Source organism: Zosterops lateralis (assembly GCF_965231275.1).
Source record: "Zosterops lateralis genome assembly, chromosome: 20".
In the NCBI taxonomy this organism is placed as follows: domain Eukaryota; kingdom Metazoa; phylum Chordata; class Aves; order Passeriformes; family Zosteropidae; genus Zosterops; species Zosterops lateralis.
The window spans coordinates 7,080,407-7,105,731 of NC_139780.1; the positions used below are offsets into that span (position 1 = coordinate 7,080,407).

At 44.0% G+C, this 25,325-nt stretch overlaps 1 protein-coding gene across 5 annotated transcripts in view; it reads right to left on the reverse strand.

Moving 5' to 3' along the window:
- Positions 1-830: 830 nt before the first annotated feature.
- The window catches only part of NEK6 (NIMA related kinase 6), a 43,315-nt gene continuing 18,820 nt past the window's right edge, over positions 831-25,325 (reverse strand). For all 5 annotated transcript variants that reach the window (XM_083876077.1, XM_083876078.1, XM_083876079.1 and 2 more), the window contains exons 3-10: positions 20,844-20,984; positions 19,896-19,958; positions 18,684-18,794; positions 15,425-15,533; positions 14,070-14,177; positions 7,279-7,373; positions 4,923-5,036; positions 831-2,267 (exon numbers count right to left, since the gene is read on the reverse strand). In XM_083876077.1, the coding sequence (XP_083732203.1) occupies positions 2,157-2,267; positions 4,923-5,036; positions 7,279-7,373; positions 14,070-14,177; positions 15,425-15,533; positions 18,684-18,794; positions 19,896-19,958; positions 20,844-20,984 (852 nt within the window). In that variant the 3' untranslated portion in view covers positions 831-2,156. The remainder of the gene's footprint in view (positions 2,268-4,922; positions 5,037-7,278; positions 7,374-14,069; positions 14,178-15,424; positions 15,534-18,683; positions 18,795-19,895; positions 19,959-20,843; positions 20,985-25,325) is intronic.

Genomic DNA, 25,325 nt, shown 5'->3' on the forward strand with positions numbered 1-25,325 from the left:
TGAGCACTGGTGGTTCTGAATTGCTGCTCTTACCCCCTCCAACAGACACTGCTCTCCTGCTACCCCACTGCAGGGACAGCACTGGTCATCAGGGAATGTTGTTACTGTGTCTCTGTTTGCTGTAGATTCAGGGCAGATCCAGCATCAGTTCAAGTCTGATTGTCTTGTTATTCACCTCCACTTAGACCTTAATACTGGACTTTTTTGTTTTTTAAACAAAGGTGTTTATTTTGGAAACAATTTTTTTATTTATCTAAAAATGCACAATTGCAAAAAATTACCTTTTGAAATACATTTCTTTATAAGCACTACAAAATTTTATGTAGCAAGAAAGTGACCAGACTTCTCCAGATACTCATATTTGAGCTGAGCTTCCCTGGAAGCCATGGCTCCAAGGAAAGCTGCAGTGGAACCAGAGAGGTTCAGGCTGAACCCTGGGAAGTGCTAAAGAAGCTAGTATAAATAACCAAGCTGGTTGGCATGGAAATGGTGGGAGCAATTTGGTGCCTCCACGACATTCTCCTGCTGCTTTGAATTTCCCACATCTCTCCTGAGAGTAGCAGCCTCAACTTTCTGCTGAGAAGCCTCAGTAAAATGGCACCTTGCATTGATGGTACCAACCATATTCACAGCAATTAATGGCTTTTCTTGGTACCCTACACAAATATTCCCAAATTTTACAGGAAGTAGGTGAAGATGGCACTGCAGTTTTCCTTAAAGTAGAGAAAAGTAGGTTTAAAAAAATCCACTAAAAGCATATATATGTATGTAACCCCCTTAACCCTAATCTTAGTTCAAAAAAGTTAAGGATTGTAAGCTTTCTTTAAGAAAACAAAAAAAAAAAAAAAACAAAAACAAAACAGGCACAGGCTGCATTTGAAGTGTCACACACAAATGTATCCATTGGCACAAGCCCCTGTCCCACGTGGAAGCGGCGCTGGAGCAGCACAGGCTGAAGGATTTCCTCTGGAGCACCGAGTGCAGCCCTGCTCCTCCTGACAGGCACATGGAATGGAGACACTGGAACGTGAATCCATGGCTGTTCCTAAAGCAGTGAGTATTTCCATTGACATAACCAAACAAGTCATTGATTCAATGAATGAATTTAGCTGGTTGACAATTTTTATGCAGTTAAAAGACGACTCCTTCAGATCAGGTTGAGATTTTATAAACATTCACATTCTGTAATGAGCTTTCACAGTTTGAGAGAAGGGGCTGATCCTATGCAGAATTTCATACATAAAGCATTTAATTTATTTTTTTTAATTTTCCGAGTGTTTAAAACACTGCTGAAGTTCCACTGATAGTACCCAATGTACTGTTGAACATGTAAAAGTCTCTGCACCAAAACTGAGTTGGCTTTGAGAAATACTGGTTTTAAACAAGAACCTGGAGGTGAAGAAGAACCATTCCAAAAGGGAAAAATGAGGGAAAGGAGCAATTCTCTGTAGAAGCAAGGCTGATAGGGGTTTTGCTTGGCATGTTGGTCTTCTTTTCCCCAGGCTCATGTTTAACTCATCTCTGACAGAGAAATGCATCAGCAAAATACTCATAAAGTTTTCAACTTAAAAAAAAAAAAGATATCATGAAACAAAAGGGTTTCCCACCCCCCCAACCCTTCCCAGTTCGTAAGTCTGAAGAGGAGGAAATTAATAAAAACATAAATGGCTGCTTTAAAATATACCAAGTAAAAACTGAATTTGCTATTAACCATTTGCAGAAGAGGCAAAGTAGCAGTTATACAAATTACACAAAATCTATGGTAATCCTTACATTAGTATAAAGTGATTTCACTGAAGGAATTATTTCAATATTTCACATTACAGTTAAGATAGAAGGTCTGGCAAACGCTGAGCCCTCGGTAATAGCTGCTATCCTAGATTACACACGACAGTTTTAAGGACCCTTAAATGATCTACATCCGTAACATTATTTGCCTTAAAAATAAAAAATAAAAAGAATCATTTGCAATACCTCACAGAATCTTCACGTTAAAGCACGACCACCTGTAAGAGTCCTTGTCAAATAAACCTGCAAATGATGGAGCCTCTGCTGCGAGTGCTCAACCTCCCACCTGTGTGACCTGGCACCAGTCGCTTTCAGCTGAGAAAAGAATTCAAGTAAGACTGAGCTGTGCTGCCTCCCCGGCCCGGCGCTCATGTGCTCGAGGTCCACACGTGCATTTGTTTGGCTATTTGGTGCACGTAACCGATGTCAGGCCTTTGATCTGGGTCTGGGTATATGCACATGCTGACCAGCTCCCGCAGCTGCAAGACACCACAACAGGCACAGTGAGTGAAACTGCTGCTGTCCTCCTGCACAAGGCTGGGAATGCCAGCCCCAGCTCTGGAGGCCATGCCAGGAGAGGGCAGAATCCAGGCATGTGTAACCTTTTCCACCAAATCTTCACTAAAGATTTAAATCTACCCCAACCCCAGAATATTTTACATCCTGAAGGAAGACCCAGCCTGTGCAGCCAGGGCTGGGGAGAGCATGGAGCAGAGGGAGGCACTAGTGCCACAAGCAGGACACAGATGAAGGAAGGAAACCTAAGATCACTTCCAAGGTGTGACTGAGGTGGGAAGTGAGAAGGAACCTGAGGCAGTGAAAGGAAAGTGAGGAAAGGGAGAGCCCAAGTAGAGCTCTCAGGAACCGCAGCTGTGCTGCCCTTCCCACACCAACCCCAGCCCTAAACCTGCTCAAGCCTTTTCAGCATTACGAGTCTGACCAGCACCTACTGGACACAGCTTTGAGACCCTGGCGCTTTCTAAAAAAAATCTTTATGAAGAAGAGAAACTGGTCATTGATTATGTTTAATAAATAAAATGCAGAAGGGCTAGAGTCTCCCCACCTCCCAGCCCTCTTTATTGTGCACATGAAAGATTGTAGCTTTTAATTATACAGACACTGAAAGCTGCTCGTACCCCTGAGGCATCAGGAAAAACAGCCTTGAGCCTCTGATCTTCTCACATCCTCCCAGTAGCCACAGTGCCAATTATTTTACTGGTAATTAAAAGCACGGCCATAGAGCTATCGAGCACACGGCTTCAGCTGCAGTAATGAACATACCCGAGGTTTCCAGCTCTGGATAGAGCCAGGCCCAGACCTTGCTCCTAACCCAGTCCTGCTGCCTGGCCCTGCCCCATTCTCTGGTGACTTTGACCAGCTCAGGGCAGGGACACTGCTGCCTTCATAGCCCTGAGACCCCAAAGACTGAACGCGTATCAATCCTGACCACGAAACTCCCACAAACAATTGAAAATGCTTCCAGAGCTCTGCCCAGGGCCTGTGCTATCAGTACCATTTGTGCAAACAGTAGCTGTGCTCCCCTGTGCATGCAGCACTGGAACAGCCTGGGCAGTTCTGTCCTCACAGGCATTCACCAGCACCTACAGGAACCAGTAGGCCGAGCCTGGATCAGCACCACCAGCCAGCATCTCCAGTTACCAGCAAATCTGTTCCCAATATAGAAAACCAATCCTGGCTGGATCCCAGCTCCTCCTCCCACTTCCAGCAGCATGCAGTTGGTCACAGGGGGATCTGGACTGGTGAGGCACAAAAGGCCACAGAGGAGAGGAACATCCCTGAAAGGAAACTCAAGCAGGGACTTTGCCCCAAACACTGCCTTGATCCTTCTCCTTGTTCCAAGGAAGTACCACACTGGATGCTGTTAGTGCTGGAGCCCCATTCTAATTCCCTGTTTGTGCTGTTGCAGTGAGCACCAGCAGCAGCTGAGGACCTACAGGCACAGCCTGTGCCAGCATCCCGTTAATAGTGCATGAACCATCTGCAGTTCTCTGGGACCCGGCACCTTTGAGCTCTAAACCATCCTTCTCACCCCGACTGTATCACTGCACTACACACTCTCTTCAGCACTGCCAGAGGGAAACAAACAGACAGTAATTGTAAAGACAGGAAACACATCTGTCAACTTACGCTAATTCCTGCTGCCAACAGGCATATCCTGAAATGCAGGCTGCAGCAGCATGGCACGCTGCTGCGGGGCTTGGGGCAAAAAATTTTTAAAATTCACTTCTACAGACTAGTTCTCAAAGCATCGTTTTGCACAAGTTACTTGGCAAGGAAAAATGAAGCAAAAAGTGAAGTGTGGTGCAGGGCCCCTCCCCGGGTGGAGGCCAGAGCAGCTGCTCGGTATTTCCCGGCATCCTGCCTCCTCCTCAGGATGCTGAGGTAGAGTGAAACAAAAGAAAAACCCCATAGGATACAGTGAACATTTAGAATTCCATTAGCCATTTCCTTTCAAATAGAAGGTAACTGTAAGGAATGAGGAGGTTAAGGAAAACCAGCTGCTTTGTCTAGGTGAGGCAGAAGAAAGTCAAGCTTATCTCAAGAGACCCTGAGGAAATCCAATACATGTGTCTGCAGCTGGGTGAACAGGAACTGGGACATGGGGTTTATGCACTGGTTCAGATGCATCCCCCATCCTTCATGTTCAGACACACAAAGCTGGACTTAAAAAGCCCCCGTGCAGCTGCTGTAGAGGTGCTTATTGCATTAAACTAAATAGCTTTTCTTCATTTCTTAAAATGAATCCTTCCCCACTTTGTCACACACTGAAGATTTAATAAATAAACATATGAGTGCTCTTCTCTGGAATGTTTTATGGGAAAGGAAAGAAGGAGAGGGCTTTCCCACAGTTTACTACTGGTTTCTGCCAGCATCACAGACTTTCAGTTTCACAATATTCCCCACTTTAGGAAATCTTTTTTGTCTTGATTTAGTTGTCAATATTCACTCGTCACAAAAATAATTTCCTCAGCCAGGTATCGAGGACCCCCTGGCCATCTCCTGTTTTTCCCTAGATATGGGGGGGGGTTCTCCTCCTGCGTTCCCTTTCCCTGTGCCTGGAGAAAACTTCACTGCACCTCCCCATTTCCCCAGCAACCACACTCCCAATTTACCTTTTCAGAATAATGTTCAGCTGGAAGAGGTGGATAGTCACATTGCTCTATTTTTTGGCAAAGAGAGAACAGGTTCATTTTATCTCCGTAGAAGGGACTTTGCAGAGCTGCCATCTGGAGAGGAAAAACCAGAAAATGTTTCAGAAACACAAAGGATTTGACAGCCCTCGGTACTGCCAGTTTGCAAGAGCCAATTCTGTTCTCTGCCAGTGAGCAGAGCAAGGGATCTGCTCACCACTACTATCAGGAGTAACACCAAGTTACTCCTCACAAACCGACGGACCTGAGGGTCAAGAGTCTCCTGACAGGATCCCAAAGAACCCCAACACTGGGTGAGAGCGTTTGGAAGATTTTAAGGCAAAGGGTGAAGTGTCACTATTACTTCATTACTGTCGTGACAGGAGTAGGCAGATCAGTAGGAGAAAAATTAGAGTCCAATTAGAGACTACTCCCCAAGTAGGAGTGATGGCAAACTGCTCTCCATCAGTTAAAACAAACTGGAGAACCCAGCATGGACTGTTCCAGGGAGAGCACTAATGGGGGCATTAGGGAAAACACAGAAAGCAAGCAAGGGTTAAACAGGGTCTCCAAGATCTCAATACACACATCAATAATGCCAGTGAGGTTGAGAGGGGTTTTCCAATTCCCATTAACTTTTCATTCTAGGTTTAGTTTAGTGCTCGTGTGCAAAACGGAAGGAATGAAAAGGAAACACTGTGGGGCTCAGGATGGTAAATGCAGGGAATTTAAGTGAAAAGAGAGAGCACCCAGTTGTGACTACAGCAGTCAGGGCTGCAGGGCCATGACCACAGGCACTGCAAGTATCTCACTAACTACAGTTTGTGATGCTACGCTGGGGTTTGCTCCTGACATTTTGATTAGAGCAATTACCCCAGGCCAGCCAGATCTCCATGGAAAACGCCCACCACGCAGCATGACTGGTTCAAACATCCAGAGATGGGAATCCCTGTTAGTGTTTAAATTGATCGTCTTGCCAGAACTGCTGAAGTCATTGCTTGTAGCTACATTCTGGGAATTAACAACTTATTTTTATCCCCTCCAAGTTGTCTTGCTGACAGATATCTACAGGAAGTGAGGGATGAAGACAGTTACTACTGTATTGATAAGATTTAATAAAAATCACTGTATGATTATCAATGTCAAAGTTAAGTGGTGCTATGTGGCATCATGTCCCAAAGCCCTCAATGTTCCCTAAGTGGATTCCAGTGGACACACGTGTCTCTGAAGGCAATTTGTACATTAAATCTCTCTGTGGCTTATCTACACAATCTATCTGGAGAAATATCAGAAGTGACTCATACCCAAACAATCATCCCTTCCTTATTTCTAAGCCAAATGGAAAAACATTCTCCTTACAAGATATTAGAGCAGATAAAACAGTTCCTTCAAAGACACACAGATCTGATGCTTAATTTTCAAAATTCTAGAAAGTTTAAGAAGTCAAGTAGTTGTTTAACTACTGAACATAAAATTGGTACCTGTCCAGTCCTCCCTGGAATCTGCAATGTCTCACAGCTCCTGTTCCTAAGTTAAGGCTTACCTACGTAGGAAGGAAATTTAAAAACGCTTCACATGCCAAATCTTTCAGATGTTACTGTAGTACTGCTACTCCTACCAGAGAATTATGTTTAGTGTGCAATTAATTCAGCTTCTTGAAATACAAGGACTACCAAGACTCCTGTGCCATAAGGGGACCATATTGCCTGTAACAAAAACATATCTTAGCACAACGCTAAATATTTCTCTCTGCATAAATCTGGAATCCCATCTCTGGGAGCTCAGCCTGGAGTGACTCAGAGCAACCCAGCACTGCACCCGGGCAGTGAAATCCAACTGGGGCCACTCCAACAGACCTGGCCAGGCCAACACCCAGGGCAGGGCCACAGGCCTCAGCTCTGAGTTTTAGAGATGTGATGGGAAAACTTCCTTTTATCCCCTCATGTCCTACAATGTTTGTTCAATCAACCAGCTGAAGTACGTGCTCGACTATAGTAGTTTTTACATCTGATGTGCTCACAAAGTAAATTATATTTCTGTTTATTCCCGAATTTTATGGATTACCAGAAGCTGTGTTGAGAAGCAAAATGTCCCAGCGGGAAGGAAGGATGCAATGAGCTGCTTCATCCTCCACATCTGCTGTGACCTAAATTAACTTTGTGCAAGTGCTGGGTGGCACAACCCCTTCGTTCATGCTCAGAAGGTGCACGACAAACACAAAATGAGTCAGCTTTCACTAAGGATTCTCAACAAGTTGACTACTACTGACCTACTCAATTCCTGTCCCAAACTGTGTGGTTATGGAAAACCCAGGGGAAAAAAGTGAGAAGATACTTGCCTCATACAATAAACAGCCCAAAGACCAGATATCAGATTTAAAGTTATAGCCGTTCTCGTGTATTCTCTCTGGGGACATATAGTAGGGAGTTCCCACTGCAAAAACAAACAAACCAGGGGTTATTGTCTCACAAGTGACTGTGCAACCTCTGTCATACAGAGAGTGACTTCATTACAGGGTCAGGTGTAGCACAAAGAGCTGATTAGAAGCAAATATATCATCACATACAGAGCAGAGAATGGTGAACATGGTTGAAAATATCTTTCGTATTTCTGACATTTGGGAAACATTTTGTTTCCTTCCAGGCTCCCAAGAACCTTCAGAGTGTCTTGGATGGACAGAGCCACTGGAAGGGATCATCCTCTTGTTCACCAGACTGCACTGGGTGCCATGACTGTGACACCAGAGCAGGACTGGGGGTCCGCCACATCCCTGAGGGTTCACCTGACAGGGCACAGAGTGGCAGAGTGACCCAGGGGGCCTCTGACACTGCAGGGGACACAACTAAGCCCAGCACGAGCCAGGAATGCAAAATCTGTCTGAAAAAAACAAGATAATCATTCCAAACTTTAAAAACCTGCTCCAACTTGCAGTTATGTCAGAAGCTGGGGAATTTCTATGCACTTCCACAAGTCTGTATTTTATCAAAAGAAATTTGACTCAGTATTTTGGACAGAAGTTACAGGAAATTATTAATAAATTCTTTACCTCAAAAAGGTTCTTTTTTAAATCCTAAATAAATTTCATTTGTGGTACTGAAAATACAAGACATCCTGGCAGTCTCAACTACATCAAATAATCCTCAGATACATCATTTATTAAAACATCCAAGGACTGTATATGCTCTTTTCTCCCGCTTCCCCTGCTTGTCTGTCCCCTGTCAATTTTTTTTTCCTTTTGGCATTCCAGTGTATCCTTCTCCTAATTAAAGACCTTTCCTCACAAGATGGCAAATGTTTAATTTGCCTGTAACATTCAGTTTACAATTTCTCCATTTGAAATGCTGCCTGAAGACAGCTGCAGGACTAATAAGCTGAAGAATGGTGCTGGAGGTGGAAGAACAGCCAGCACCTTCCCCAGCATTCCTACAGAGGGATCTGCACACTGTGGGGAACGAATGAGTTCTGGGGCACAAAGCAACAGCCTTGAGAGGCAAACCCCAGGCCCTGGCACCTGCACAGGTGACCCAGCACAGAGAAGGTAATTTATGTGGACCCTCAAGACGTTCAGCATTCAGCTGCCCTGTGTGATGGACTCAGTTCATGCTTTCAGGTCATTCACTTTAGAAATTACCTCCCTTTCAATGTGAAGAGCAGTCTAATGAGAAGTTACATTTTTGCAAATTCTATAAAAACTACAACACAGGAAAAGCAACACAAGGAGATTACTTTGTTCCCATGCTCAGGAGGCACAGGTCACACTGGCACAGCCACAGAGCTGCCTGGGTTTAACTGCCCCTGAAAGGCCCCTGTGTAGGGAGGAGACCAGAGCCCTGCTAGTGAAGGATTTTTACTGGACTACACAGAGGAACTTCCTTGGACACCAGGAGCAGACAGGACTCATTCAGAGGCTTTCCATGGCTCTGTCCCATGTGCATGCAACAACCACACGATGGCCAGTACAGCTCTCCAAGTAATTCCCACACATCTGCCAGGTTTCTGCACAAGAACTGACTTGGCTGGGATAGCACTGATTCATTTTCCTGCTGAAAAATATGCAGCTGCAGAAGAAATGGTGATTCATTCCAGGAAGTTGTGGAAGACACTTCTGGAAGTCCCCACTGAGCAGCAGTGTAAGACACTTCCCCATCTGTAACTCCTCCTTGCTGCTGCTGTGTTCCAGGAGCTTGGGGAGTTGTGGAGCCCTTGGCTGGCCGGAGCAGCCCCAACCCCAGCTGTGCCCAGGGCAGTGCCAGGGCCCTGGAGCCACGGCTGCTCGGGCACTCAGCGATTCCAGGTCACTGCCTGGGCACCAGGGAGCAAATGACAACGTGTGGGCTCCAGAGCAGGGCCCTGCTGCCCTGGCTGCAGCTCTGCTGGGCAGCCCCACTGTCGCTTCAGATCACGCCTGCGCTGGTGCCAGTGGTGACAAAGCAGTGACAGGGGCTGTGGCACGGCTCAGTGCATCACCAGCCCCAGAGGGGGCACCGGGCTGCTCCAGCCCATTAATGGCTCCGGGAGCACTCCACGCCTGAGCTCATTTTGTGGAGTCCACCTTGTGCATTTACCTATCATTACTGTAGTCTTGTCAGCAAATGTACAAACAAGCAGGTCTCTGCGTTTCAAAACTGATGCATTAATTTTTAAATAACTGTCATGATAAAAGACTGACAAGGCCAATTCTCTTTATGGCCTGTCCGACATTACATGGGAATCTCCTGTAATGAGCATCTTCTAGAAAACTGCACAAGGTTTCCAGTGCAATCACTCAGGGCTCACCATTGCATCCCATTAGTCAATTTGACAAGAACAGTCTAATCAGAGAATATCCATCAGAAACTTTCTTCAGCATTTGCCCTGCTGAAAATACAAAATACTGCTCAGATTCAACATTATTCACCAGGTGGTAGAGTAATGCATTTGGAGTCATAAAGGTCACAAAACCATAGGGCAGATTAAGCAAGGAGCTTCCTGCTCTGTTCCTGGAAGTTGGGGCCCTTCATTTGAACATCAGCCACCTCAGTGATGCCAGAGCATTCCTGCCCTCCCAGCACTGCCCATGGGCAGCTATAACAGCCCTGGGACAGCTGCAACACCAAAGGTAGGGAAATGCTAATTATTCCCAGTTAAGATTGGGAGCAGAGTCTCTTACTTCACCAGGAAAACACAAAGGCAAAGGTGGCAAAGTTATTCCAGAAATGAAATTGAAATTCCATCCCTCTCACCCGTGCAAACGTGGCTCAGCCAGGAGTGATGCTTCCTGAGAAACTCATCCCTGGCTGCGCATGGGCACAACCAAACCTGATTCATACTTTAGGAGGCTCTCAGAGCCTCATTCACTGAGTTTGATGCAAGTTAGACATGCCTTGCACAGCAGAGGCTCTCCCACACCTTTACACAGACTGCAAGACTGCATTAGACTGAAACCAGTGCAGGATATTCCCAGTTATTTTTACAGGCTGCGTACATTGAGGCTTTTTAAATGCCTACATGCAAAACAAAAAACTGCCCAGTTTTTCAAATAGTAATAAAGTCCAAAACTATCAGCTCAGCTTTAGCATGAGCAACACTAGTGCATGTTCCATGAACATACATATCGCTGAGAAATACATCTGAGTATGTTTTAGTACTATCTGGTGGTGCACACACAGCAGGGAAGCAATTCTGCTGGAAAATGAGAGTCTGGATCTCTCACCTGGCTCAGCCTCCCCTCCCTATCCACACTTGTAGGTTACCAAGAAAAATATCCAGCATTATTTAAAAGGAGTCGAGTTCTCAAGCATCCTTTTCTTAACTTTCACATTCTTCGGGGTGTATTTCCAACAAGGCAGCTCAGGCCTTTTCCCAGGAGAATTTGGGAACCAGATGAAGTAAAACTGTGGTCAAACACACTCAAATAGATAAATTCCTTCATATCTCAGTGTGAGGTGCCCCCACTAATTTTCATGGGGGAAACAAAAACAAAAAAGCAGATGAAATCTACTTACTCTTAGAGAAAAACAATAAATACTTTGTGCATAATATTGCACTGTTGTTACAAGACCTGTTGCCTTAAGCTCTTTTTTTTTTTTTCATTATTATTTTTGAATCACACAACCCTACGGAACTCCTTATAGTTCTGAGGCTGGGTTGGGTTTTTTGCTTGGCTGGTTGAGTTTTTCACATGTAAATAGCACAGGCCACCTGCAGCAATCCTGTCTCTCTCTCTTCTTCCACAAATATTGCACTAGAGGCAACCCAAGAACTCCACACACACAACACAATATTGGCTGGTGACACTTTCAGTGGATTTCTTGTGTCCATTTTTTTTTTTTTTTTACCAAGTCCTGATTACCAGCCCCTCCAAGTCCCGGGATTGCGCTTCAGATGGCAAACTGGCATGGCAAGCAAAAGAAAAAAAGGCAGACAAATGGTCCATTTATTGAAGAGCTCTTCAGTTCCTCCCTGTTCACCCTCGCATCCAAGCAGGAACCAGAAGGAACATGTAACACCCCCATGTACTCCAATCCAGGGCTATTGGCATGTTCTAAACTGGGAAGATTTGACTTACGTGAATCTCCCAAAAGGAAAATCTGCTCCAAGTATATTCTTGTCCAAGAATAAATAATAAATCATCTGCTCCAAAACAAGAGTATTCTGTGTAAAATTGGTGTCTTTTGAGGTTTGGTTGGTTGTTTTTCTTATTCCTCTTGTTTCTTCAAAATGTAAAGCCAGTCAGGAGGTCTGGTTAATGCCAAGTTTATTTGGCTAAAAATGGACATTACACCAGCTCTCAAAAAAGTTATCCATTTCAATATTAATGTAAATTCTCTGTATTTATTACAGCTCCTAGTAAAACAGGATCTACCAGCTTAATGTTCAGGTTGCCAAAGTCTAAAATTATGGAAGGAAGATGAACCACCATGTTGTAACAAGTAGTAAAATTCACCTCAGCGACACCAAATACCTTTAAAACACGAATTTCCTAGTAGGCCTTGTACAGGAAGAGCTCTTGCCTATGGAGAAGCATCTCCTGTCTTCTCTCCAGGGAAAAGGGGCAGTTGAGGTGGTGCCCTGTGAACTCTGCAGCCCCAGCTGGTTCCTGCTGCTTGTGCCAGCCCCGGGAGAGGCTGGAGGTGTCTGTGCTGCCCCTCTGGCAGGTGTGCCCGTGGAGGTTTCCAGGGGCCAGGCCTTTCCCTGCCCCACAGTCTCGCGGCTCCTGCCGGCGCTCAGAGCGCGGCGCTCACCGGCATCTCACGAGCTGTGTACAGGCAAATCTTTCATTTTTCTTTCATTACCTCGGCATGTACTGTCACTTAATTTTTATGTATGCAATCCTTCCTGACAAATATGATCTGCTGCCTGGTAATTCATCTGACGTTCATTCTGTTCCTTGCTCTAATTACGGCTCCGTTCCCGGCGCGGCGGCGGACACTGCCGAGCCCCTGCTACACCTGTCAGCCGGGTCGGGACTGCCTGATGCCCTTTCATGCCAGTCTGCTGCTAGCAAATACAACCAAAGGGAGAAATGAGATGAATATATTTGCATAAGCCGCACATTGAATTCATGGGTCAGCAGCCAGAGAAATGATGGCTCAGGGCGGTTGCCGGGGTAACGCAGCACCGGGAGGTGCCCGGCTCTGCTCCGCAGCCCAGCCGTCAGCCTGCCCCGCTCTGCTCTGGGCTGTTCGTCCCTCTCAGCTCCTGCAGCAAATGTCTTCATTAAACGAAACCCAACATCAGCCCATTTCCTGCTGCTACAGAACCTCCATCTCTGGCAAATTATCAAAAAAAAAAAAAAAGAAAGAAGCTTCACAACTGCTTATTTTCTGATTGTTAAAATATTCTTTTTCACCTGGATCCAAGAACTGCTGGAAATGGTGATGTGTCCATCCCTCCCACACTTCCAAGTCTCACTCACTGCTGCTCCCTCAGTGTCCTGCACCTCTCAGCTGTTTGCAGGATGCTGATGATGTGAGGAAGGGCAGGGTTTGTACACCAGGGGCTGAGCTCTTCCTACTCCAGCTTTCTCAATTAAGAGAGAGAAGCCCTGGTAAAGGTCACAAGCTTGGCTTACATGTGCAGCCAGTTTCCAACCCCCAATTTATTCTTATTAATATAATAAGTGCAGCAGTCAAACTGGATAAGATCATATAATTAGACATGATCATATTTTGGCCTGTTCAGATGATGTGATTGTAACTTCCTGTGAAGAGGATTTATTTTCGTCTATTAAGTACAGTGGGGATATATCCTAGGACAGCTTTTGATACAAAGGGAAATCTGAAATCTCCTATTTTATGAAAGTAAACTATAGAAATGCCTCCTATTTTTTAAGCACACACAAAACAAGGCAGGTAGCCCAGTGCTGCTGGCAGTATTAGCAATGAAATTTGTTCACATCTAAAAAAGGATTCAGCAGGAGAAATTCCAAAACACAAATAGTGAAACAAATATCATGTGTTCCAAAGTCAACTGAGAGACATTAGTTTAAAAGAGCTTAAATATTGCACCAAAAGTCAAAGCTCCTTCACTGTACAAAAAATTCAGACCCATTAATAAAAATGGAAAATCAGTCACCTCTCAAGGGGTTACAGACACAATTATGAAATACTTTATACCGTAAGACTTGAAGAATGAACCGCATAACTATGTCATTTTCTATAGCACTAGAATTAATGTTAAAGGTATAAAAATGAGGAAGACAACCTTGAGATATGTGGAAGACATGAAGAAAAGCTGGATGTTTAAAGCATAGGCCAGGTTTCATGGGACAGATGAGCTATGAGGGCTCACCCACCTCAGGCAGTCCCAGCCCCAGTCCTGACCAGCAAAGGTAAAAAGGTACAAGGTATTGGGGGGGACACTGAATTCCAGCAAGCACAGAGCAGTCAAAGTGCTCTACAGAGTGGAGAAGCTGCATTTGCTGTAAAACACACACCAGGCCAGCCCTTCCAGGAAAAAATAAGATTTGAAAAAAGAAGATAGCTATTAATGCCTACAAGGAGCATTTAAAACAGACATGGCTGGAAATGCAGCCTCCCATCCCCTGCCTCCCACTGGTGCCACCATGGGAGGATGGATGGACACCCTGAGTGTGAACATCAGAGCTGGCAGTGCACACCAGGCCCTGCTTAACGAGTACCAGCTTACCTAAGGAATGTGCTGCAGTGGTTTTAGAACTGAAAAACCGGCCTAATCCAAGATCTCCCAGCTTCACCACCCCTGTGGCTGTTATAAACACATTGGCTGGTTTTATGTCTGCAAGAAGAAAAAGGTAAAAGGTCAAAGCCACAAAAGGTTATTTGGTTCTAATGCAGCAATAGAAGCATCGCCTGGAGCGCTCAGGGTACAAAGAGGCTCGAGCAGAACTGTGTTTCTTTAGAGCTTTGATAGGCTCAATCTTCCAAGGCTTCCAGCTCTGCACAGACACAAAAATCAGAGTGTACTTCCCACATACAAGAAATACCAATGAGGGAAAATGTAGGAAACAGCTCAACAGAACAGAAGCAACCTCTTTATCTGCTGGAAATCAAAGGAATGAGCCCAGTTCTCTTTGGGAATGATCACTTTCCACAGGAAACTGCACTGCCCACCATCATCCCCTCATGCAAAGGGCAATTACTGGTCCACATATACCAAAATTCTGGGCTCTACACAGCCCAGTTGGTTCATGGAGGGTAGAAACCACCACAACCCCAGTTTCCCAAGCAGTCATGCCAGAACTGAGTCAGAGGCTCTCTCCTTATGTTAAAGCAGACTCAACCTGAGGCTCTCCATTTCAGCCACCAATTACAGAGCTAGTTCAGGTACAACTGATACACTGCAACAGGGGATGTGTAACGGGGCAAAAATGATACCACATTGCTGAAAAATACAGTGAAGAATTCCCTCCTTCAAAGGAGCAAGGAAATGGCAAGCAGCCAAGATAGGTGCTGGTGCCTTTTGGGAAATTTGCATTTTCTGAGTCCAGTCCTTCTCAAAGCACTTCACTGACACTGAAAGCAATGGTGTAATTTTTTGGATAGAGCTCAAAGTTATAAGATGTTCTGAGACAAGAGATTCAAAAATAATTAATGAAAATAGAGAACAGGTTATGAGAGTGTGGGATATATTTGTATTAATATTTCAGAAAAGCCTGCAAGACAGGAAAACTTCTTCTCAACTCTCTAAGGTCACAGCTAATATAATGAAGACTATTTCTTAGAGTTCACTGTATCCAAGAGCCTCAGCATTTTATTTCTGACACTTTTCTAATGGCAAGTTTGACACTTTTACTTAATATCAGTGTCTGGAATACAAAGCAGCTCATCTTCCTAATACCACGCTCACTTCAGCCTGAATGCTTTAACAATGAGGCAGAGACAGAAGGAGAAATCCATCTCACAGGCTCCAGCCTCTCTAAACATGCATTGGCTGAACATCAGCATAATTGTTTTTGAATGTAGGCGCTTACTAATTGGAACATTATATTATTATTCAGTGAAAAGAGACTGAATTAATGTTACCTCTGTGCATCACCCTGCGGGAGTGCATGTGTTCCACTGCACTGCATAACTGCACAAAATACTTCCACACCGTCCTTTCCGGGATTAACCGTTTCTGCTTTTTAAAATACTGTGGGAGGAAATAAATAAAAGATCAGTGAAAGATCATTCGACTCGTTCCTGGAATTGTGTTAGTCAGCTGCAGGTTGCTCAATTCTTCCAAATCTGCAGCTGCATGACTTTTCTTCTGATTAGCTTTTAACTCCTCCTCTCTGTGTGGAAACTTCAATGCACTTCACTAATTAACAACTATTATGAAAATTTGCTTAAATAGGTTTGACATTTTTGAATGGACACAATTACAATTAGCATTAATCTCCTTAATTATCTTGCAAAGCATATTTAACGCCTCAAAACAACAAATGTCTCAAATATTTTGCCTTAAGAAACAAAAGACCATTAAAAACCCCCTTGTAAACATTCATTATTGCATTGTCTACTAACAAGGACAAGGAAATCTACTTCCCTTTTTTAAAAGATGGCCCAAGCATCAATAAAGTATCCATGTTTCTTCTGTGATCAGGTAGAATAATGTATTCTATTTGATGCATAGCAGGAATAGTGAATGAAGAGCACTCTCTGGTGACACAGACCCTCCTGACCAGCTGGGTGTGCCTGGGCAGCGCGGGGTCCCTGTGCCAGGACCTCTGGCTCCTCTGAGCTCTCACAATAATGGGCAGCACAAAGCAACAGCACCGAGTGCAGCCTGGCCCTGGCTCTCTGCAGTGCTGAAGTCTTCTTCAAGCCACTACAGGAATAAAGAGCCAGCTGCACACTTCAGTGAAGGCCAAGCATTACAGACTTCAGCTGCTCTCCTTCCTGAGCAGGGGGGGCACACCAGCCGTGTCTGGCACCGCACCCAGGCATCCCAAACCTGCAGGCTCTGGATCCTTGGTCCCTGGCTTCCCACTGAGCCAGCTCTACAGCCAGAGCATTAACAAAACACACTTCAACACTTGCAGAGGTTTCTCATTGCTGCCCATGCCCTGGCACACTGAGTGGCACTGAGAGCATGCACACTCTCCTGCCTCACCACTTCCTTTGCATGGCACCTGTGAGAATTCCCATCTGCAGCAGGAATAAAGGATGGGAATGCCTTGCTGCCCCTTTCTGCAGCTCATGCTTTCCCCTCCCAGCACTGACATCTGATGTCCGTTGTCACGTTCTCTATTTCATGTGAAATGCTGTTACCAGTTCGTGTTTGACTCAAGCAATGGCAAATTTTCTTTTGCAGATCAGCTGTGAAGGGGCACGACTGTGCAATTCCCCAGGCAGCAAATCTGACAGATTGCAACAGTCTCAACCCAAAACTCGAGAGAGAGCACAGAAGAATTACAGAGGGTGAGGGAGAAAGTGTTATATACACAATAAAATTATTTAATTCTCATTAAAATATTTAAGAGTGGATATGCAAGACCACAAGTGATAATTTTCTAAATGTCATGTCCAATAAGGTTTGCCTGACATTTACAAGCAAGTCCCAACTCTCCGGTGGGTTTTCCTGCAGCTCTACATCCCTCATAAATAATGCAGGCATCGGGGTGTGACAGAGACAGGCCCTGGCTTTATCACCCTCACACCTTCCCAGGGCTGCCACTGCTGTTCCACCCTAAATCCACACTGGAGCTGCAGCTCCCAGGGAGGCTGCTGGGGAAACTCTCCTGCTGCACTGGAGCTGCACGGAGGAGGAAGATTTTGTTCCTTCTTGGGTTTAGGGCTTGGTATTTTTTTTTTTAACTTCTGTTAGAAATAAAAAATTGAATTCCTAGATTTGTGTGAGTTGAAAGCCTTAATTTATGTGACCTTGAAAAAAACAAATACATCTGCTTCATGCCTGAAATACAGAGAGAACACAGGGCTGTGGCCACTGGAAACCAGCACAGTCCAGCACTGGGAACGGCACCAATCCAAGACTTATGTTTTGGAAAATGTAACTCTTACTATAATGACACAGAAAATTATTTTTAAAAATTAAATAGCCAACCCTGATAAGCAAATGAATATATTTGTCAGTATTTTAAAACTAAAAACTACAGATGACTAAAAATTACAAATATTTCATATCACAGAATCTTACAATTCTGTAGGTAAAAACTTTTGTCAGCCAAGACTGCAAACTCAAGCAGAGCCCAGAAAGGTCTCACACAGCCAAAACTCCTGCTCTCACAGTCCCTGGGGTTTTCCATCTTCAACCACAACCACAAAAAGCCCAAGATGAGCTGTGAGTTTCCCAGGAAATGGTGGGAAATGGGCAAACCCCAGCAGAAGGCCCAAGGAACCAGGCAGGACAAAGGCAGAGCTGGGCAGAAGGAGCAGCTGTGCCCCCCCAGCTCCCCCTTCCCCCCGAGTGAGGCTGGACTGAGACCTGGGGCTGTCCCCAGGAGTGACTCTGCCAACTGCTGCTCCCAGCACTCGCCCAAGGGCTCTCCTGTGAGACCAAGCAGATTTTCCTGGATCCTGCAAATTCAGCCGTTGACCGTGGACTGAATGGGTAACTTGCTTGACAGCCTTTGGCCTAGTGCCTCATTGCTCTGCTGGCAAAGAAAACAAATCTGTTAATAAGATATTTTAACTGTGACAACAAAGAGGAGGAGAACTTCCCAAACATCCATTTATGATAATTACAAAATAATGATGGCAAAAACCAGGTAAAACATGGAGAGAAGGTTGAGAGTGCTAACAAACATGATATAACGCATCTGTTCTCACAAGGGATGTATGTCTAAAGATTAACATGTCAAAGAAAATATAAAAGCAGCTGGTAACAGCTTAACTAAAGCTGGTTTGCAGCAATACAAGTATTCCTAAGAGCAACATAAAAGAAGAACAAGTACTTGAAACATTTCTTCAAACCCAAATCCCCATTGCAAAGAAAGTCAATAGACTTCCTTGAATGTCTTCAGAGTGGCAGACAGGCGATGTGAATAGTGAACCAACAGTAATTAAATGTCCCCATCAATCACAGGCTGAGTAAATCAACTTCATAAATAACACCGTGTCCCACCAGATCACGGACGCCTCCCTCTGCAGCAGTGACCACAAACCCAGGCCATGGCCTGGGGTATTTAAAACACCACCAGACACTTTGGTTCAGGTCTGGAAGTAACCAATGGGTGTGCAAAGCTGCAAGAGGAGGAAAAAAGTGCTTCAAACCCAGCTGTGGGTCAGGCCTGCCTAATCCTGGAAGTCTGCAGCACCTCCAGGACAGAGATGTCTTTACCTTAATCATCTGAGAGAGATCCCCAGCATCAGCCAGCTCCAGGACGATGTTGAGTTCATTGTCTTCAATGAAAGAATCCAAATACTTGATGATGTTGGGGTGGTTCAGTTGCTGTAGAGGGAGGGAATGCAAGAGGAACGGTGACAAGGTGGCCGTGACAATTCCCAGACACAGCACCTGCACCTCCTGTCACCCACGGGCACAGTGGGTGCACCCACAGCCTGGGCTGAACTGCTCCACACAAAATCCATGAGGAACAGCATTTCCCACCCTGAGGATGTCCTTAGCAAAGAGCAACTCCAGACAACAGGGTGAAACAACCTCCTCTATGGGAAACTTGCAAAACAAACCATTTAAAAGCCATGTCCGGAAGGATGCCTTGTTAAGCAATAAACGATTTTCCCCCCTTTAAATAGAAGCAAACCCCCAGCTGTTGGTTACAGTACTCAAGGTCTCTTTGCTCATTAAAAGAACAACAAAACTAAATTAAAACTTTGAAGGAGGACAATAACACACAAATTGCACGTCAGTTTATTATCTGATCATTTATGCTGACTTCTTCACTAATTCTTTTCTTTCATTTCAGTATAGCTCATTCTTATATTCACAACTGATGCTTGAATATTTTTTCCTAGAACCCAAAAATATGACAGATCCTCTTTCTGAATGTAAACCTTGTCATTATTTTCCTCCAGGACTATTGAGCAACTGGCTCATGTTTATTCTTCCCTACAGCCCACAGACTCAGGCTACAACTGCATGAATTTGAACAGAAATCCCTAAAAATCACAGGCACAGGAGTAATTATTTAATACTTTTAGAATGAAATTTGACTAGCTAAACTAAATTTTTAGCATTTTGCAGTTTGCTGCATTTACTAAAAATAGATACCTAAAGTGCAACATGTCTATGTTTTTAACCCACAATTTAAAATAAGCTACTAAGGCATTAAAATCACTACTTGTTTTAATCACTTAAACACTCTGGGTTCACAGCCTTTATCTAAATTATCATTTTTCATGTGTGATATTTATACACACACATACATGACACGTACAAGCAAAATTGCTTGCTCCTTTACTGTGTAAGCTTTATTTGCCAACCTAAAACCAATTTTTTTCACAAAACAAAGCAAACAAACAAAAAGCAAAACTCATAAAAAGGAGGAAAAAAAGAAGAAAAAAAGAAAATAGTCATTATAAAAATTCTTACCTTCAAGAGGTCAATTTCTTTAATGCAATCTTGCCTTGCCTTGGCATCCATCATTTCAAAAATCTTTAAACACAAAAACATAGAAAATAAAAATGAAACAACAACAAAAAAGTACTTTATACTTTAACAAGCAGTTGGTGCTTCCTTCCCCAATTTGTACATCCTCTACTGTAATGAGTATTCACACAATCCTCAGATCAAAGAAAGATCAATGTTTTCTTTATTTTGAAACCACCACAGAGATAACATTGGGGTAAAACTAATTTTCAAACCCACTGGCAATATTCTAAGCAGCACAAAAAATAAAGATACAAATTTGTGAGTTTGCTGCTGTGATTTTCATTGGTTTGGTTGTTATTCATTTCATATAGTAAATAAAAGACAAAATGTTTACTTTTCTCTTCTAAACAGATACAGCTTCCACTGATTTCTCTGTAATAATTAACAATAACTTTGAGCATTAATATTCATTCTGCAATGATCACTAAGTCACTGGAAATAAGAGTTTGGAGGACCTGTTGAAGGATTAAAGGCAAATTTCTTCAAACAAAATGCTGTTCTGAATACTGCCGAATATTTCCAACCAAGTTTAAAAAATCTGTACTTCTGACATCCCAGTTTTCAAAAATTCTTGTCCTACTCCACCAGCAAGCTCCAGCCTTTTTCCCTTCCATGTTCCCATGGTTCAGCTGCGTTTGGATGGCACTAGCACAGCCACAAGGCCTCACTGTTTCACACATTTCATAACAATTTGGTGGACCCTTTTCATAAAGCAAAAGGTGACATTTAAAATAAACATGAAATGGCTCTAGTGATATGTAATCCTGACTTGGACACAGGAACCCAGTGCGTGGTGATGAGGGATGGAGTCCCTGCAGGGCAGAGTTCACTGCCTCCAGGTCTCCTGGCAGGCCTTGGAACATTCCCCTCCTGCCCTGAAATGCTCACCTGCACTTTCTTCAGTGCCACAGGTTTCCTGTCCAGGAGACAAGTTGCTTTGTAAACTTCACTGAACTGGCCTCGTCCGATCTTTTTCTCAATCTGAAAATCTGCCAAGGTGCAGCGATACGGGTACGACGTTAAATGTCTCTGTCAAAGGAAAGGCAGTTAGGGACCCCAGAGAGCCATGCATCCCATCTTGCTCCCACTGCTGGTAAATGTCCCTGGCAAAGGAAAGGCAGTCAGGGACCCTAGAGAGCCCCTCCTGGTCCCACTGCTCGCGGCCACAACTTCCACCTCAGATCAGAATGGAGAACAACCCCACCACAAACACATTCAGTCCTCACAGATGCAGCACTAGCACAGGCTGGAGGAAGCCAAACGACTTCTTTAAAAAGGGAATTCAAGTCTTGCCTTCTGTGTAAGTAACTAATTAATCCCAAACTGCTCTCCCTGGTTGCACAGCCTCTCACCAGCTCTGTCTGCCCGTGTCAGTGGGGAGATGCCGATGGTGCAGCCCAGCAGTCCCAGGTAAACAGCCAGGCAGGCAGGGAGAGCAGCCTAACGAGGAGCACGGGCTCCACGGACTGCCAGTGCTCCCCAGAGCCCTGCTGGTCTCCTCTGTAATTAGCACGGCTGCCAAACAATGTTTAAAAAAGAAATTATGAAAATTAATTACTCAAAGTTAGTGCGCGTGCCAAGTAGAACGTTTCCGAGTTTCGGCATCTCGAGCCATTTCAGAGTTTGCATCAAAAGGCACAAAAAGAGAAGTTCCCAGCACAGGCTGGGGGTAGGGAAGGGCTTCCCAAGGCTGAGCCATCGCCTGCGGCAGACCCGAGCAGCCACGCCCAGCACAAGTGTCTGGGAGGGCTGCAATCGACATCTCAAATGCAGGTTTTAAGGAACAACTATTGCTACCACTGTCATTTCCTAATGCAGCGGGAGAGGGCTGCAATCGAGATTTGAAATGCAGGGAAAGCTTTCAGCCGAGCGTTAGGACCTGCAGTATTTCTGAAGGCAAGTCCCACAGAAAGAGGAAGGTCATTTCTCCAAGTGCCTCTTTCAAGCAGCTCAGGGCATGGTTCCCTGTAAGAATTCTCCAGTCTCCCCTACACTCTGGAACAAGTCACCAGCTATTAACTGCAATCAAAGTTTGGGTCAGCTCTCAGTGCTTGTGTTGTGCTTGGAATTATGCTGCATTCACAGAGAGAACAAAAACCAAACCAAAATTAAAGTGTAAGGATTTATTTCTCCAAGTTTGGTAGTGTACACTATCCAATAAACTGGGAGCATCCTCTCAGTGATAAGGGAACAGGTATTCTACACGTACCAGATAAAGGCAGAAGGCTACAATTGCTTTGCTTTATTGTTTACATACATTCTCCTCTAAGTTACTAAATTATCACCAGAGTAAGGCAACACAGGATGAAAGCAGACAAACAAATATTCCAATTAAGCAGCCCCTGCAGCCTTCTCAGTTCAAACTGGTTGCAACCTCTCCTTGCAGGGATCTGATAAACAGAAGCACTCCTCAATCCCGTCACCGGGGATGGGAACACTCAGCTCATTGCAGGCAGCGTAACAAACATCAGTGCCCTGCACTGACAAAGCCAGAATCTGCACACAGGGATTTGTCCCATTTGCCTGCTCTCCACCAGGAACATCTCTGCTTCCCAGCTGTTTTACACACAAGCTGCTAAGCCAGTTCCTTGACCTGTACAGACAAACCACTTTCCCCAGACAAAACATAGGTGTCAGCACATAAACCTACAAAGCACTTTTTCCTAATTTAAAAACAGAAAGGAATCACAGCATTTCCTTCACCACGTGCCTCCTGAGCTGTTCTTGAACAGTAAGAAAGTCTGAGCAAAAGCTTTTCTAACTTGGAGTTACTATTCACAATAGGAGCAGCACTTCTAACATTTTATGAGGCAACTACTACACAAAACTTTATTTTTCAGAAAGAAATCCACACTGAAATCAAGGACAGTTTCCACTTGCCTTTCCTAAACTGGTAAAGTGTGTGCTTACACCCAGAGCGCTTAAGTGTAAATTAATATTAGGCAATTGCAAGGGGAATGTACCCCAGCCCCTTTGCCATGCAGAGTCCTGGAGCCTGCTGGGGGTGATGCTGCCCATGCCTAGACACCTCTGCTGATGTGTTCTGGCACTGCCAGGACTGCAGCTGCACATTTACATATGCAATGACCTAGATTTGCATGGGCTATCACAACCTATCAGACCTAATTAAAGTAACAGAGCTTTCAGAGAGGGCAGGAGATGTTTGATTATGGAACAAACCATGAATCATCCTCAGGTGAGCCCAAACTGTACCAGAAAGCTCCCTACTATCTCTTTCCCTGATGTTTAAACTTCACCTTTTCTTATGCTCTGCTGAACTGGAATGTAAGCAGGAAACTCTGCAGAGTCCTGTTCTAAGGCCACCCAGAACAGCTGGGAAATACCTGCCTTCTCAGAAGAACACCCCTCTAGCCTGGCCTTACACACATCTCATTTAGTTCATGACTTTTGACATGGGCTTGACATTGCTTTCAAGTCCTTCCACAATTAACCACCACAATTTTTCAGAAAGTTATCAAAGAACCAATCCCTATTCATTCAAACAACCTGTGATCTTTATTTCTGTGAACCTCAGAGTTTCCATGTACAGATATAAATTGTATGCAGTAAGGTACCACCAACATCTGCAAACTTGTCCACTAAAAATACATTTTCTCATTTTTAGGACAGATTTAGGCTCAGGTTTCCATAAGTGCAGTAAAATCAAGCCCCTGCCTCTACAGATCAGGTATCAAGGTCACCAATGAAGCTTGAATTAAAAGAAAAGCTAAATAAAAAAAAGAAAAGGGGAGGGGAAAAACCAACCAAGCAAAAAGAATCCCAACCACTGGACACTACTAAAACTGGGCTGTTTGCACATTTCTGTTCCCAGGGCAGCTGTAGGAAGGGCCCAGTCTGGGAAAAACTTGTTTTGAGACAAAGGCTGTTCTCTTTATGCACGCAAGGAAGTCTCATTCTTCTCCTATTCCATGGGGAAAAAAAAAGCACCAAAGATTAAAGTCAAAAGATTCCTCATGCAAATAAAAAATCTATTCATTTTTAAGAAGAAATGCAGAGATTATTCCAAGAACAAGCTCTTCTGGACATCTCCTCTGGCACACATGTGCTCTGTGAGATGGAACCACTGGTGCCAGAGCACAAATTCCAAAGCTGGCAAAAGCAGGCAAGGGCAGCCCTCGTCACAGAACTTCAGGGAGAATCTTGGCAGGGCTTTTAGGCTTAAATTCTGAGGTGTTACAAGATTGTCTGCAGAACAGAATTGATAAGATTTCATAACACTAAAAAATCCCCAAAGAAATAAAAGCTTCAGTTGTCTTGTACACACCTGAACAGAGGCACGAGGAATCCAAGAATGGGCTGAGAAAGAGGAAGGTCCACTGCTAATTGCACAATATAGAAACCCAGAGTGCTAATGTTAATTAATAATAAAGTCAGTTGTTTTACTGCTGATTGGCATGTGGAAAACAGGCACCAGTCAGCCCTGCACAAAGGGCTGCAGGCATTTAGAGTATTTGTAATCAACCTAAAAACTGTTAAGATTAGTTAACCAACAGTTAAAAAGCCAGACAGTACAATCTTCAGATGCCAATAAAAGCAGCTTTCCTGTAGAGCCACAAAACGAAATATTCTTTAGAAGAGTAAAAACACACTCGCCCAATTAATTTTCTGAAATCTCATTAAAAAATTTAGCCCGACTAAGTCATACACTTCTGACCTGAATTTTAATTATCTTTATGCTGGATATAAGGTTTTTTTCTGATATTTGCAATGCATCATTAATTTTAAAGGAATGGTTTCCTTGCTTCTAAAGTGCATACTTCATCTGAGTGACATTTACTGTAACTAATTTCACCTTTAAAAGACATCTGCAGTAGTACTGGGGGAGCTCCAGCCCCTCCCGAAGAACATGCACACATTAGAAGCAATGATTTACTATCAACATCAGTATCTCAAACCCTTTTAGTATGCCCAAAATTATACACCTGCCTCCATTCAATAATGCCTACCTGAAAAGAATTTTGCATACTTTGAGGCTGGAATTCCAGGGTGAATTTATGAGAACACATTAGAACAGATTGATTAAAGAAAGAACTTCTAAGCTTGCAAGAGATGAGGAAACTTTTAAAATATGGATTATCCTTCAAACAGGTAGCCAAGTAATTATTGAAGAATACATCAGGTTTTTCAGTTTGAGCTTCAAAATTAGACTACACAGTCATAAAATATCCTTCACCTGACCTGTTACCTGGAATTTAAAGTTTGCTGAAGAACTTGGCTTAAGTTTCAAAGTTTCAGCATCCCTGTCAGCACAATTGGGATCTATCCTGATATCCAGATATTCTGTGCCTATCCAGACATTTGTACTATAACATGACAAGGGAAGAGAGAAATACCAGCCTGGCAATAGTA